This window comes from Mchenga conophoros, linkage group LG12 (genome assembly GCF_057382185.1).
Source record: "Mchenga conophoros isolate Kocher_MC1m ecotype Shallow Benthic linkage group LG12, M_conophoros_male_GT1.1, whole genome shotgun sequence".
Classification (NCBI taxonomy): Eukaryota; Metazoa; Chordata; class Actinopteri; order Cichliformes; family Cichlidae; genus Mchenga; species Mchenga conophoros.
In genome coordinates, this window is record NC_140537.1 from 22,764,134 (window position 1) to 22,779,235 (window position 15,102).

General features: G+C 40.4%; 1 protein-coding gene across 1 annotated transcript; it reads left to right on the forward strand.

The window, feature by feature from the left end:
* The first annotated feature begins 11,957 nt into the window (after nucleotides 1-11,957).
* LOC146562642 (glial cell line-derived neurotrophic factor-like) lies at nucleotides 11,958-14,822 on the forward strand. Its single transcript, XM_085293142.1, has 2 exons — nucleotides 11,958-12,552; nucleotides 13,183-14,822. Exons 1-2 carry the CDS (start codon nucleotides 12,324-12,326, stop codon nucleotides 13,767-13,769), a joined length of 816 nt encoding a protein of 271 aa, XP_085149268.1. The 5' UTR covers nucleotides 11,958-12,323; the 3' UTR covers nucleotides 13,770-14,822.
* The last annotated feature ends 280 nt before the right edge of the window (nucleotides 14,823-15,102 follow it).

The window sequence follows — 15,102 nt, forward strand, 5'->3', positions numbered from 1 at the left end:
AGAAGTATACATACAATCATCATAGGTATGACTGTCATGGTAATTTTATTTTTATTTTTTGCTCTTAATGGTTTCTTTGAACAGTTCTTCTACCAAGCTGGAATAACTGCACAACAAACATCTTTAATGACTTTAGAAAAACAAGACCTGGTGTGCAAGTTTGAATTTATTTGGGATTTTCTCTGATCCGCACAGGGTCAAAGCATAATATCAGGTTAAAATATACAAGTGTTGCCGAAGGTTCTACAATGCCTTTTAACTATACAAGGCCAAGACCTGTTAACTTCCCATTATCATGACTGACCACAACTGGTAGTTTATCTTTGCCAGCATAAAAATGGTTTGTTTTACTGGATTCATCAATACTCAAAATAATAGTAAAGTCCAACGAATGGAGCCTCCTGGAGCCATTTCTAAACAACTGCAAATTCCAAGATCATCAGTTCAAAGAATTAAGTACAAATTATTTTGGATATGTCACCATGTTGGCAAGGTCTGGAAGAAGCCCAAACTGTCACCCTCAAATAAGAGGAAATTAGTTAGGCTCAAGCCTCCCATGAACTGGAAACTGCTGACAAACTAGCATCACCGTCTACAGTGAAGTCCGTCACCATGAACTGAAAGGGTGTTGACCAAGAAAGAAGCCCCTGAGCCAAATGACCTTCAAGGTTTAATGAAATTTGCAGTTGTCCACATGGACAAGCTAGGTGCCTTCTGGATAAAGGTTATGTGTTCAGACAAGACAAAGACTGAGTTGTTTGGCCTCAGTGACAAACGGGATGTTTGGAGTATTGAAGGAGAGGCTTTTAAACCTCAGAACATTGCACCAGCTGTCAAGCACGTCGGTGGTAGCATCGTGATGTTGGGCTGTTTTGCTGCCATTGGTACAACGCTCCCAACACACATCAAAACTGGCTTTGGAAAGGATAAAGCAGGCAAACACTAAGCTTCATCCCAAAGCTCCAACCTCAACCCTGTTGAAAATTTAGGGACTATGCTTAAAAACTGGGTCCATGTCAAGAAAGCCATAAATTTACATAAACTCTACTAATTCTGCCAAGAAGTGCCATCAAATGCCAGAATTATATTACAAAGGTAGTTGGCCAAGATGCAACTTAACGTATATTTAACCAAATATTAGTGGGGGTGTATGCATATATTTGAGCTTGCAGGTATACCGTATGTCAATTAGAGAAAATCCAACATAAATTCAAAGTTGCGTGCACCTAGTTCCTGTTTTTTAAAGTTATTAAAGATGTATGGTGTACAGTCATTCCACCCTGGAGAAACAACAGTTCAAAGAAATCATTAGAAGCCCCAAATTACCCTGACATTCATACCATGATGAGCATATATACATTTCTGACCTGATATAATTCCACACACAGTTCATCATTTTAAAAGGAGTCCCAGACACCTGGAATTGTAGAAGCAATATTACAGTAATAGCCAAGACTCATTAAGGGTTAGTAACCTGCAGACACAGGATTTTTTCGTCTACGTTGGTTGGCTGCTGACTGACTGTTGGGAGCAACCTGGGGTTCGGTGTATTGCCCAAGGGCAATTTAACATGAAAAGAAACCAAAACAAAAAATCTGAGAATATCAAGCCACAGCTGCCCACAGTTGTTTTAGTAGAAGTTCAAAAAGAGCAAGCAGACCTTACAACAAATCAGCAGTTCTTATTCACTCAGTCAGTATGGGAATATTGATTGTATGCTCTCAGCAACAAGGTAGAGCTCAGTTCAGACTTTGGTAGATGGAATTTTAACTGTTTGTCATCAAAAATGAAAATTACTGCACTGCACCCAAGTGTTAACTTTCTGACCGGTTTTATAACACAATGTACAACAGAAGTGAGGTCCCTGTGTATTAAATGTCACATAATTAAAAACTATACCACCTTGTAGTAATTTTGTTACATCTAGGTTTATTTTTGTGCTATTGCAACAATACAAATGCACCTTTATATCTTTTGTTTTTATCTAATACTTCATATAGCTATGTTTATTTGTCATGAAGGTTCAGTCTTCTTTGGGAAGGAGGATACCAGCCTTGCGCAGGTTTTAGGAAAGATGCTTTACAAATATTTTCAGCTGCCCCTTTCTGTAGGGGATATGCCACTCTACATTTATCTTCAAAATGCCAGAAATATGTTCCATTAGATTCAAGTCAGGTAGTATACTTGCTCAGCTTACAATTTTGGGTGAAATCTGGGTTTCAGTGTATTGCCAAAGGGCCTTTTTTTTCAGTTTTTAGATTTTTTTCCCCTTTTAAAATGCTCATATATATTTGCCAAAGTGCTTTGGGTCATTATCATGCTGTAAGCCTCCTCTTCTGGTGAGCTTCTGGAGACTAATCTGGTCAGCTGGTATTTTGGTAAGGCCACAGGCACTCATGGTGCAATCTATAAATGCCATCTATTCAACACCACTACCACCTCTATACTATGACTACATTTGTTATGGCTGTGTTGATTTGTGGCACACACACTGGAACCCATTTGAGATGAATAAGTGCTCTTATTTTCCCAAAATATATCTTTTTATATTTATGTGTTCTTGCTCTTGCAAGCAAGTGTATCTGTAACTTGGATAATCTTCAGAAGTTGTCCAAAATCTCACATAAACTCTTGTGCTAAGTGTGAATCACTTGCCCGTCTGTGTTTTTGTCAGCGGTGTCATTTTGTGGCTATGGCTTTGATGGCTTGTTCTACACCTCCTGATTACCGCTGAAACCGTCTTTCTAATGACTTTCAGCTGGTCACCAATCTTCACTCAGCTTTTTCCATTTTTGTGAGGTCTCACGATCAGATTTAACAGTTGCCCTGAAAATGGTTCTGTGTGAAGCCGTGATGTAAACGTGCAGGCAGACACAGCCTATGGGTCTAGAACTGAGGAATTTTATAACCGTGTTCATGCAAAAGGGGACCTGTAAATGATAAATGGACTGTGACTTATATGAGACATATGCTTTTCTGCTCAAAGTGCTTTTAGACTAACAGCTACCCTCTCCCATTTATGCACATCCATGCAGTTCTTTATTGCCTTAAATCCTTTCTACCTATCATGCATCAACTCACACGGTATCTTTCCCACAGACACTTCAACATGCGGACAAAACAACAAGTTGACAACCTACTTTACTGCTCAGTTTTAATTCAGTGATTGAATTTTTAATTAATTTGTTTGTGTTTTGATTGTGCATAAGAGAAAATACACCACTCTGCCAACTTAGAAAATAATGCAGTTATGGAGAGGTGACACAGTTTTAAATTATTTGACATTTACGTCGTATGTTACTTACTTCCAGCCCACACTTTATGTAACAAAGAGGGCTGTCAAAGATGGAAGAAATGACCTTTTTACATTTTACATTTCTGACAACGTCAAAGCGAGCTCACGCTGGACCAGGTATGCATGCCGACAAAAAGAAATGATGACAAAGAGGCAAATATTGCACCGATATACCACTGCAAAGCCTATACCTCTCTCATATCTCACTCAAAGAGGACAGCTGACTAAGTCTTGCATGCAGTTAGCAGTGGCAGTCCTTTTAAAGGAATGTCTTTGTAGGGTCTCAGTCATCCAGGTGATGGTAATCTAAGGAGCTCAGAGAGAAAAGCAACTGGACTTCCTCTCATCTCAGAAGCTTCTTCAGTTCTAATGAGCGAAGTTGTGGCTCTGTAACACAATCAGAACAACATATACACTCTGACGAGTTAACAGGTCTTTATTCTGTGCATATTTCCCTTCATAATATGTAGTTTATCACTGATTATGCGTCGAGTCTGAATCACAGGCCTCCAAATAATACACACTCTAATAATCCATAATCTAAGCTGAGTTAATGCCTTTTCTTTTAAGTTGTCCACATGTGTCTTCTAAAGCAGTCTGACCGTTCCCCTGTAACCTCTGACATCAACAAGGTTTTGCCCATAGAACTGTAGATTTTCTCTGTTTTGGGCAATTCTTTGTGAACCCTATGGTTGTGTGGGAATATTATCAATGAAATCTTAATTCTCTGCACTATATTTCCATTGTGACATAATAAAAAAAAATAGTTTGATTTAGATGATTCAAAAGCTTCTTTTCAAACCTAACCAGTGTCAGGGTTGGCAGTTGGGATAAGTAGAGCTTGTAAACAGCAAAAAAATAAGCTGAACTGCAATAAAGTCTGGTGTCTGCATAATGAGGCTCAAGGATCACAATTTAGTTCAGTCCTGAAAGAAGTGAAATTATAGGCAAAATCCAAAGGAGGTTTCGAGTTGTGACATTATAAATCAGTATAAAAGTTTCAAACTACTTGATAGTTATACTGTACATTGCCACTAAAGCCTAAAACGCCTATCACCAAGCTTGGGGAGGATAGTGAGGTTTCACTTTGTTTGGCCCAGTGAGGAACTCAATGGTTCCATCTCCTGGACAAATGCAAATACACAGGAAAACACCGAGTTAGAGAGACAGAAATGAGAATAAAACAGCAGCAGCCACTAACAAAGCCATAGATTTTTCAGTACTGTCATCAATTAATGTTTTGTTAATAACCTAATGAATATATTAACTAATCAACAAGGTAAGTTTTCTCTTTCTCACCAGGCTGACTCAGACTATGACAGACAAGAGACGAGATAGCCTTAACATTAGCCTTGTTCCAAGAAATTATTTTTCGTACTCTTCATTTTAATCTGTAGAAGCAAATCAACCAGACTGGTGGTTTAGAAAATTGCGGAGCTTAATGAGAAAAACAGTAGGCTGCCCTGAAGTCAAAAGACCGTGACGTGTTTTAGAGGAACTAATTGGTTCTTTCTCACCACACCATGAAGATCATTAAAATGTCAATACAAATTAATTTCAGTTTGGTTTTGAATAGAAACAAAGTTTTAAGTTCCCCAACACCTCTGGGTGCTGTCATCATCCACCTTTACATATTTATATCAGTTACACTTGTTGAAGCATTGTTTTATTGCCATGTTTTATTAAAAATGTGTAGGAAAATTAATCAGGCATATACTTTTGATTTTTTTTTTTTTTTTGGTGAACTATATTACACTACTTGTATTTTTACAACAACAGAATATGATTTTTGCTTGTTTGTTTGTGTTTCAGAAAAGGAGATCATTCAGGAGTCTGCGAGATGTTTCAGGAAATCATAATTAAAAAACAAAGAAAAGAAGAAAATACTCAAAGTGTGGGTTTTACAAATATGCTGTAAACTTGCACATTGTGTACCATATTTAATGTGGCTAGCAGTGATTTACAGTGTCCACTAGTGGCAGGATCAGACTCCTGCATGCAAGTGTGTAAAGAACCAGAACATCTGGGTTCATTGTTCCACCGGTTCATATCTGTACTTGAAATTCCAACTTCCAAAATGCAGTCAGACGTTTGGGTTTTGCAGCAAACAACAATTTCACAATAACTCACAGTCACAAAACTGGAGACAATTACAGAGTAAATGGTTTATTTGCTTAAGCATAATAACTGTTACTGACCTTACTTTAACATTTCTGAGCCAAGTCCCTGCGGTTCAGCTCAGCAGACAGCATCCACATTCACAGCTCCCGTAGTCTGATCGCTCGCAGCCCGAGGCTGCAGCAGCACCGAACTACATATGGTGTAGATTACTCTCTAAACACTGCAATGGCTCACCAAGGGGGTGCTTCTTACAACCTATTCAATGATTTACACACCACACAAATGTACAAGTAGATGTAACATCACCAGCAGGGAAAATTTTTTTGTTTGTTTGTATTTCGGATGGGGCAACAAGCTCTAATGTAGCACGTCCTTTGAAATATTAAAGTCCTCTATAATCTTCCTATAAGTGCAAGATAATTATGGGCTACATTCATTCACGGGCTATTTTGTGAAAAAATAAAGGTTTAATTCAGCAGACTGAATTAACTTTGACGTGGTTGTTGTGTCTGATGTTTGTTCATCAGTGTGCAGAAGTGTGTTCAGTGTGAAAATTGAAGTGTTTTTAGCTTTTCCTTCTCTGTGCTGACCTGAAATCTAAACATTTAACAGAACTGGTGAGCTGGTTTTGAAGAACAAAAGTGTGTAGTTTAACTTGAAATATATTTGCATAATACTCGATCAATGAAATGTCTGATGTATGGTTTTATTGATTTATTTATTCCTTTTTTTATTTCTGGAAATGTCTAATGGTGATCTCCAAAATAAAGAGAACGAAAAGTGAAGTGGTCGTCTCTCATTTATTGAGTTTAAAGGATGCTCATGAATACATTAGCAATAAGAAACTACACAACCTGCCCCATCAGTGTATATCTACCTTACATATATAAAACATGAGTGTTGGCAACTATGTGAGTCTAAACTTTAACTTTAAATAGCACGTTAAACCCATAGGTAATGTAAGCATGCTAACATTGTTACACAAGCAGAGCAAGATGCTGATATTTAGCATGTAAGACATCATCTTAGTGTGCTAGCATGCTAACATTAACTACAAACACAAAATGCTGATGCTGGAGATGTTAGGAAAAAAAATGTTTTAGCTAGATGAAATATGGGGCTCACCAACAGCACAAGTCAATATTATCTGGTCCTCGTGGGTATGTTTACCAAAATTCATTAAATAGCTAATGAAATATTTCAGTCACAGTGTGTCCGATACAGCTGTTCTGTCAGATGCTGTTGGTGTCACAATGATACACACAGGGTGTCCTTTGGTTCTGATGCCACTGGCTGCACCTAGAGTGACAGCAGAGCTCCTTCAAATATCTAAAAAGTCAGTGTCAGGAGATCTTAGAGGTCCTAGTAGAGTTTGTTTGTCAGCTGTTTTGGGGGCATTGTGCTTTTTTTGCTTTTCACTTTTCACTTTTTTTAATTTGTTTTTTACGCATTGCTTGTTTAGGTCTAGGCACTAAAAACGATTTGGTTATGTTTACACATAACCAAATAGTATCTTGTATTTGTTACAAGATACAGAACTCTGCTATAGCAAAAAAACAACAACAACAACTTTTGTTTAAGTGGGAGAATAAACTACTTGTAAATGCATAAAAACAGATTGAAGGACAACTTCCTGTCCACCTCCTGTCAATCTTAGAGATAGTAATTCTCTAATTAAATAATGATTCTGCACCAGCATGTATCCTAAATCAGTAAAGTAAATTGCCTAAAAAAGAAAGTAGAGTTAGGGATCTCAGTTTCAATTTACTCACTCAATTCTTGAGAAAATGACCCAAAATTAAGAAAATAACTTGAAATTTTAAGACAACGCGAAATTTTGACTTATGCATGGCCTGTTTTCTTCTTTTGAGACAGTATCTCCAAATATCTATATTTGGAGATACGTGGACAAGGCATTCGACCGTGTCCCTCTGGGTGTCCTGACAGAGGAGTTGGGGTGTCTGGCCTGTTGCTACGGGCCATACAATCCTCATACAACCTTTGCAAGAGCTTAGTCCACAGGGCAATAACTCATTTCTGATAGGTGTTGGACTCCGCCAGGGCTGCCTTTTGTCACCAATCTCTTCATAATTTTTATCGTAGCCAATTGGCAGAAGGCTTTCACTTAGGTGGTCTCAGACACTCATCTCTGGCTTCATCTGGTGACAGCCTCCTCCTCACACTGGAGCAGTTCACAGCCGAGTGTAAAGCAGCAGGAATGACAATCAGCACCTCCAAGTCTGAGGCCGTCAGCTGGAAAAGGTGGAGTGCCCACTCCGTATCAGTGACAAGTTCCAAGTGGAGAAGTTTAAATAGCTCGGGGTCTTGTTCACAAACAGACAGATTGGTGCAGTAGCTGCAGTGATGTGGACGCTATAGCGGTTCATCGTGGTGAAGAGAGAGCTGAGTGTAAAAGCAAAGCTCTTAATTTACTGGTCAGTCTACATCCCCACTTTCAGCGTTGGTCAGGAACTTTGGGCAGAAGAGATTGCGGATACAAGCAGTGAAAATGAGCTTTTCCCGAAGTTTGACTGCTTTCTCCCTTAGAGATAGGGTGAGGAGTTTAGCCATCTGGGGCTCAGAGTTGAGCCGCTGCTCATCCACATCAAAAGGAGCCAGGTGAGGTGGTTCAGGCATCTGATCAGGATGCCTCCTTGGTGAGGTGTTCAGGGTATGTCCCACCCGGAGGAGGATATTTATCAGCTAACGCCTTGGTGTTCCACCGGAAAGGCTGGAGGAGGTGGCAGGGGAGAGGGAGGTCTGGGCTTCTTTGCTTACGCTGCTGCCCCTGTGACCCAGCCCTGGTTAAGCAGAAGAAGATGATGGATGGATGGATGGATGGATGGATGGATGGATGGATGGATGGATTACATTAAATGGGATGTAAGTCAATATTGTTTTCAATTCAATTTCATTTCTATAGCAAAAAATCACAACTGTCAGCTCAGAGTGCTTTATATTGTAAGGTAAAGAGGAAACCCCCACAATCAGATGACTCCTATGAGCAAGGACTTGGTGGCAGTGGGAAAGAAAAACACCCTTTAAACAGGAAGAAACAGGAAGAAACCTCCAGCAGATTGAGGGGAGAGAGACAGAATAAAAGACCTATTGTGTTAGAAAGTCATCTGATCCGGCCCGAACTATATGCTTTATCTGTGTTTTAAGTCTAATCTTAAAAGCAGAGAAGTGTCCATCTCCCAGTTCCAAACTGGGAGCTGGTTCCTCGGAAGAGGGGCCTGAAACCTGAAGGCTCTACCTCCTATTGTACTTTGAAATATCAAAGGAACCACAAGCAAGCTGCAGGCTCTCTTAGGGCGATATGATACTATTTAAGATAAGATAAGATAAGATAAGATAGAACTTTATTAATCCCTCGGGTGGGTTCCTCTGGGAAATTCGACTTCCAAAAAGCACAGCAACGACCGAAGTTACAGTTACAGAATTGTTATATATATATATATATATATATATATATATATACACACACACACACATATATAAATACAGAGACAAATATAAATAAAATATACAAAGGGGATAAATAGAATAAATAGGAATAAAAAATAAAAATACAAGTGAATTGCACATTTCAAGTATTGAGTCTATTGCACTGTTGACTATTTACAAAAAGTATTGCACAAGGTATTGTACAGTGAGGTGAAGAGGCACTACAGCTTAGTTGTTCCCCCCTCCTTTGTCCTCCTGTTTCCCCTCCCTCTCCCCTCCAGGGAGGAGTTAAACAGTCTGATGGCGTGTGGGACAAAGGAGTTTTTAAGTCTGTTAGTTCTTGTCTTGGGGAGAAGCAACCTGTCACTGAACAGACTCTTCTGATTGTTTATGGCCGTGTGCAGAGGATGCCTGGCATTGTCCATAATGTCCATCAGTTTCTTTAATGTCCTTTTCTCTGCCACTGTCACCAGAGTGTCCAGCTTCATGCCGACCACAGAGCTAGCCCTCCTGATCAGTTTCTCCAGCCTGGATGAGTCCTTCTTTGCTGTGCTGCTCCCCCAGCACACCACAGCATAGAAAAGTACTCCAGCAACCACCGACTGGTAAAACATCCTCAGGAGCTTCCTGCAGATGTTAAAAGACCTCAGCCTCCTGAGGAAGTACAGTCGGCTTTGGGCTTTTTTATACAGGTGCTCTGTGTTGCATGACCAGTCCAGTTTATTGTCCACCCACAGCCCGAGGTACTTGTACTTGTTGACCACCTCCTCCCCCTCTATCTGAACCGGCAGTGGACCTGCTCTGGACCTCCCGAAGTCCACAACCAGTTCCTTAGTCTTTGAGGTGTTGAGTTGCAGGTGGTTTGTGTGACTCCATGCGACAAAGTTCCTTACCAGACTTCTGTACTCCTCTTCCTGATCATCCCAGATACACCCCATGATGGCTGTGTCATCTGCAAACTTCTGAATATGGCATGATTCATAATTTGATTTGTATGTGATTTGTATGTGAAGAGAAGGATTTTAAATTCAATTCTGGATTCAACAGGGAACCTATGAAGAGAAACTGATATAGGAGACATGAATTAGTTCAACTTATACAACTAAACTGAGCTGAAAACAATGGTCATTAAGACAGCAACACATGCCTTTATCCAGTATATTACTCAGTCTTTTCTTAAAATTTTAAATCTAAGTACATTAATATAATATCTTCTTACTTAAAACAAGTTTTGCTATCACGAGCCATTTTGGGGCCTCAGTTTCACCTCGGCCAGCAATGATGGGTGGAATAACACGGCACAATTAGCTTATTGTATGTGAGTCGAACTAAACTCTCAAAATGGCTGACAGATTTGAGTACAGAGCAGCCCCCATGCCTTTCAAGAAGGGAAATGAACATCTGTTTGATGTATTTGTTGCTTGGCACGAGCGTAATTGCTTGAGGACAGGGTATTTAAGTGAGCAAGTCAGTGGAAAGGGAAGCCTCTTCTGAGTAATTAGTAGGCTAACTTCTAAAAACACGAGTGGAAGAAGATTGTTATTGTGCATGACTTTACAGTTACTGCATACTCAGATGCTCAAATCGCTTTTGCATGTTCACTGTAGTCCAGTGATTACAATACAATGTGGCTGTCGCAGGCATACACTGACACAGACATGATTCATCATGAAACACTACAGTTCAAGGGTGCACGGACCCGTACGCATGTTTACACATCTGCATATGCTGCTTCGGATAAGTGTATTTCACGTCAGCCTTGTTCATGGGCCGCTGTAAACTATAAGGCCTACCTGGGATGGAGGAAATGGAAAGATGTTCTTTTGGAAAAACCTTGTGTGTACCAAACCAGGGGATTACAATTTATCTGCAATGATTATTTTTAAAAAAAACCTGAGAAACTGAACAATAAGGCTGCAATTTATATTCTAAGCATCATGTTCTTATGCATGATAGTGAAGAAACAAAGCAGATTTGCTTTAAAATGTAAGCCCTGACAATAAAACACACACCCTCTAAGGTTACTTGAGCCAAAGGATTGCTGTTTGAATCCAACTAAAGCATTTATTGACCCCATTATAATTAAAAAAAAAAATTTTTCAATCTGGACTTTGAATCATATAAGAAAATGCAGTTTACGTTATACATTTATCCTTACTAAAGAGCTTTTAAGCATCACAGCTGTCTGAGTGCTTCACTGAGTGTTTCACGTCACATATAAAGCTCTCAGATCAAGTCACTGGATATCATTCTGATTTTCATCAACTCCCTGTTCCTTATGCACTTAATAATAATGTTCAAAAGGATAAGCTAACAAACGAACAGATATGAAAACCGACTTTCTCTTATCCGCATTTTCACTGAAGTGTGGAGGAGGCAACCTGACCCACTTACTCCACTCACTTAGCTTATCCACATATGTCTGCATTAATTATAAACAAAATTACTAATCATACATGTTTGACAATTTGTTTTTAACTGTTCTTTTGGACTACTGGACCATTAGTTCTTAATATCTGCCTCAAACAAACCAACAAAGGAACAAATGGGAAGAGAAATCTACAGTTTTCCTCGGACATAACGTGATTAAAAATGACATATTTTAGCTCTTAATGTGGGAGAGAAAAGGGTTTACACAAGAAATTACTGGCGCAGTTATGCTTGGCCTAAGGGTTGTCACATCAACTTCTAGAAGTTAAATAGCACTGAAGTACATTAAGTGGAGAACTGTGGGATTTCAAGCACATGGTCTTCATCAGGAGCGACACAATCTATTCGATCTGTTTTGACTGGCTAATTGGAAAAATGTTTTCCGTCCAATATCAACCCAAGTCGAAAAGCAGGATGGGGATTCTGGTTCGGAAAGAATGGAACTTCTCCCGCCCATCTGAGGCACATTTCTGGATTTCCTTGGTGATATAACTCTTTAACTCTCACCAACTCCACACTTCAGCTTCTGTCTTGTCTGTGGCCTCCATCCTTCTGCATAGTTCCCATGCATGGGGTGGAGACAGGAAGAAGCAGAGGATGGACCGTCGCACGTCACCAGCACTCCCCAGCTCTCTCGCTTTTCCTCGCAGCTCAGTCAGGATTGATGGTGAGAGAGATGGCCCGAAGTCAGCAGCAGGAACTGTGTTGAATGAAAACAGTGAAGGACTGAAAAAAAAAGGTTTTCATCGTTAAAGTGTTGTTGGACCCGTTTTGGAGTCAACTTCAGAGAGGAGCCGCTGATTTGCGTTTGCGCGTCTGTGCCCTGAATGTTGCGCCACATTGCGTTTCGCTGTCCAGCTGGCATGTGAGTGATTGCGTGCAGTTTGCAGTGCGCACGGTCGATTACCACCATTTGGACTGGCAGTAGCTCTGATGAGTCTAACTATTACACGTCCGTGGAGCGCTTTTGCCAGATGATACCTGTTGATTTTGCATCGCGCCATGTCCTACTGTCGGACTGAAGTGGACAATGAAGTTATGGGATAGTCTAACCACTTGTTTGATACTGCTGAGTGCCGTTTACGCCAGCCCGCTGCTCCAGAGCCCGCAGCAGCCCACGTCCACCAAGAGGAGAGGGCGCGTCGCCGAGAGTCCCCCCGAGCTCCCGCCCGTTCAGATCGGCCTGTCTGTTTCTTCCACGAGCATGAGCCGCGCGGATACCGCAAACAGGGACGAAACGCTGGCTGGAGGAGACAAATGTGAGGGTAGCGAAAGTGCGCAAACCCGATATGTCATTTGCAATGAGATTTGTGTGAATTGCTTAAAGACGTGATGGTGATGTGTCCACCAGAAAGAGAAAAAAAAAAATCAAAAATTGGCAAACCTAACAACAAATAGAAAACATGTGTAAGTGGTCACCAGTTAAGTTGCTTATACTTAAAATTTCTTTTATTTTATGCTGAACGAATATTTGATTCAGATTGATCATGGTCTTAAAACCTTTGCAGTTACACGTCTCATCATACTCAGTTTATTGGCAGATGAATGCCTCTTTTTTTCCCCTCAGAAGAATAACTTCAAGTGGTAATAATTAGGAATTCATTTTACATCAAGTAACTTGTGCCACGAGGCTACATAGTAGCTGTGTTGTCTTCATTGTTTAATCCCACTTAAACGTAAAAGCGTCTGGTGACAATGGGACTCATTCGTAAGACACCTAAATCCACCCCATCAGTATTGCCTCCACAGAAGAGACCTCTGTATCATTTAAAGATGTGCATGTGTAGTTTAGTGACACAGCACTGCATGTGTTCAATAGCCAGTGGGGTGTGTAGAAGTGAAACAGTGTGTTCTGTCCAGCCTTATGCATGTCTCTTAATTGGTTTCAGACACCACCGAGGAGCCCCTCCCAAATGAGTTTGAAGATGTGGTGAACTTCATCAAAGTAACCATCAGTAGAATGCGTCGCTCCTCCTCGCTCACTGTGTCCTCATCTACCTCCACCACCAGCACCACCGCCGCTGCCGTCCCCATCTCTTCCCCCTCCAAAGATAACTTTGACAGCAGGACCCGACATAGAAGGAGAAAGAGAAAAAGGACAAGCCAGCGAAACAGTAACAGAAGAGAAGGGGGATCTAGAGGTGCTGGCGCAGGTGGGAAGATTAGAGGCGGTGGTAGAGGACAGGGCTGCGTGCTAAAGCAGATCCACCTCAACGTGTCTGACCTCGGTCTGGGCTACCGCTCCAGTGAGGAAATGATATTCAGGTACTGCTCAGGACCGTGCAGAAAGTCAGAGACAAACTACGACAAAATCCTTTACAACCTCATTCACAACAGGAGGCTTCCCGCCAAAGACGTTCCCCCTCAGGCTTGCTGTCGGCCAATAGCGTTCGACGACGATCTCTCGTTTCTGGACGACAGCCTGGTTTACCACACCGTGAGGAAGCACTCCGCCAGAAGATGTGGCTGCGTGTAGGGAGTGCAACTTGTCAGGCTTTGTGTAATTTAAACTTTTTATACTCCCACTCTATAGTGGTATAATGTTAAGTGTTTTTTCTTTTGTTTTGATTTCACTCACAGAAGCTTTTTTGGCATGTGGTGATTTATGACTTGGATTTAGCAGTATAGGAGTAAATAAACAGGAAGTGGCATTACACAAGTTTTCACCCCAGAGAAATTACTTTTAAGAGTTACCTCGGCACGGTTACAGCTTCTATGACTTCCTTTACAGCCTACAGCTTGGCTATGTGGGATTTGATATTCCCATCTATACTCAGTCACAGTCACACATTCAGCAAACTCACTCTGTCTACTGTACAGCACATAAGTTACACAAAACATCACGCATATGAGATGTATTTATGAAATCTTGAATATATTAAGTTATTGATATTTATTTGTTTTTTGTAATGAATAAATGTTATTTATTACTGTGATCAGATCTATGGGAGTGTGCCAAAGATTTAAATCAAATATGATTTATTTTGATATAAAAGCAGTACACTGCAATACCATCTTTTACGCATCAGTATCTAATCTTAAAGGTACCCCGTTGAGTTGTCTTGACAATGTTAAGAGTGCATCCAGGGTTTCTCACCACAACACAGTGTGGGTGCCTTTGATGTCTCGCAAATGAGCCAGCACACATTTCGAGTCTAACATTGTTTACATCCATGTTCACTAGCTTCTAGGCTTATTTGTCTTCGTCCTTTCTACTCCTGCTTCTTTACTTCTGTTACTCCCACTGATCAGCAGAGCATCTTAAATATGTAGGAAGCTGTACGGCATCTGTCTGTGCCGTGCGTGTGTGCACGACACAAACAGAATGCAGACCTGTTCTCATAAACATCACGCTGTTGTGTTTTCAATTCATCAAAAACTCCCCAAGGAAAGCTTTAAAGGTTTTTCTGCCTTTGTACAAGTAGCTCATTTGACTGTTTCCTGATTGAAAGCATTTTCTTGTCATGGTTAGAGCTCGTTCCTCCTCTCAGCTGAATTAAACCAAAATTGCTCACCTCAAAAACAAACATGCAGCTATACGTTCTAGAGTATGTGTGCTCAAATTGTCTTATTTTTAATGTTAATAAATGCATTTTTACAGTGTACTGTATTCTGTAATGAAAAAAGGAGAAAAATGACCCCATTCCTTTGTTAATGAGCTTAGAAGACAACAGCATACTGTTTTAAGTCTGTCCAACCTTCAGAAAGTTTAGAAAAACATTCTGATTTGCAATTTGATCCCAGAATGCTTTCATATAAATCTTGTTTTAGTCCCTTTTTACCTAAGACACGAGTAATTGAGCATTGGG

What these genes read in the sequence shown, in the direction of transcription:
- LOC146562642 (XM_085293142.1), top strand. Translation starts at nt 12,324, where the DNA reads ATGAAGTTATGGGATAGTCTAACCACTTGTTTGATACTGCTGAGTGCC. An exon ending in GCTGGCTGGAGGAGACAAAT is followed by an intron (nt 12,553 to 13,182) that starts GTGAGGGTAGCG and finishes AATTGGTTTCAG; the next exon opens with ACACCACCGAGGAGCCCCTC.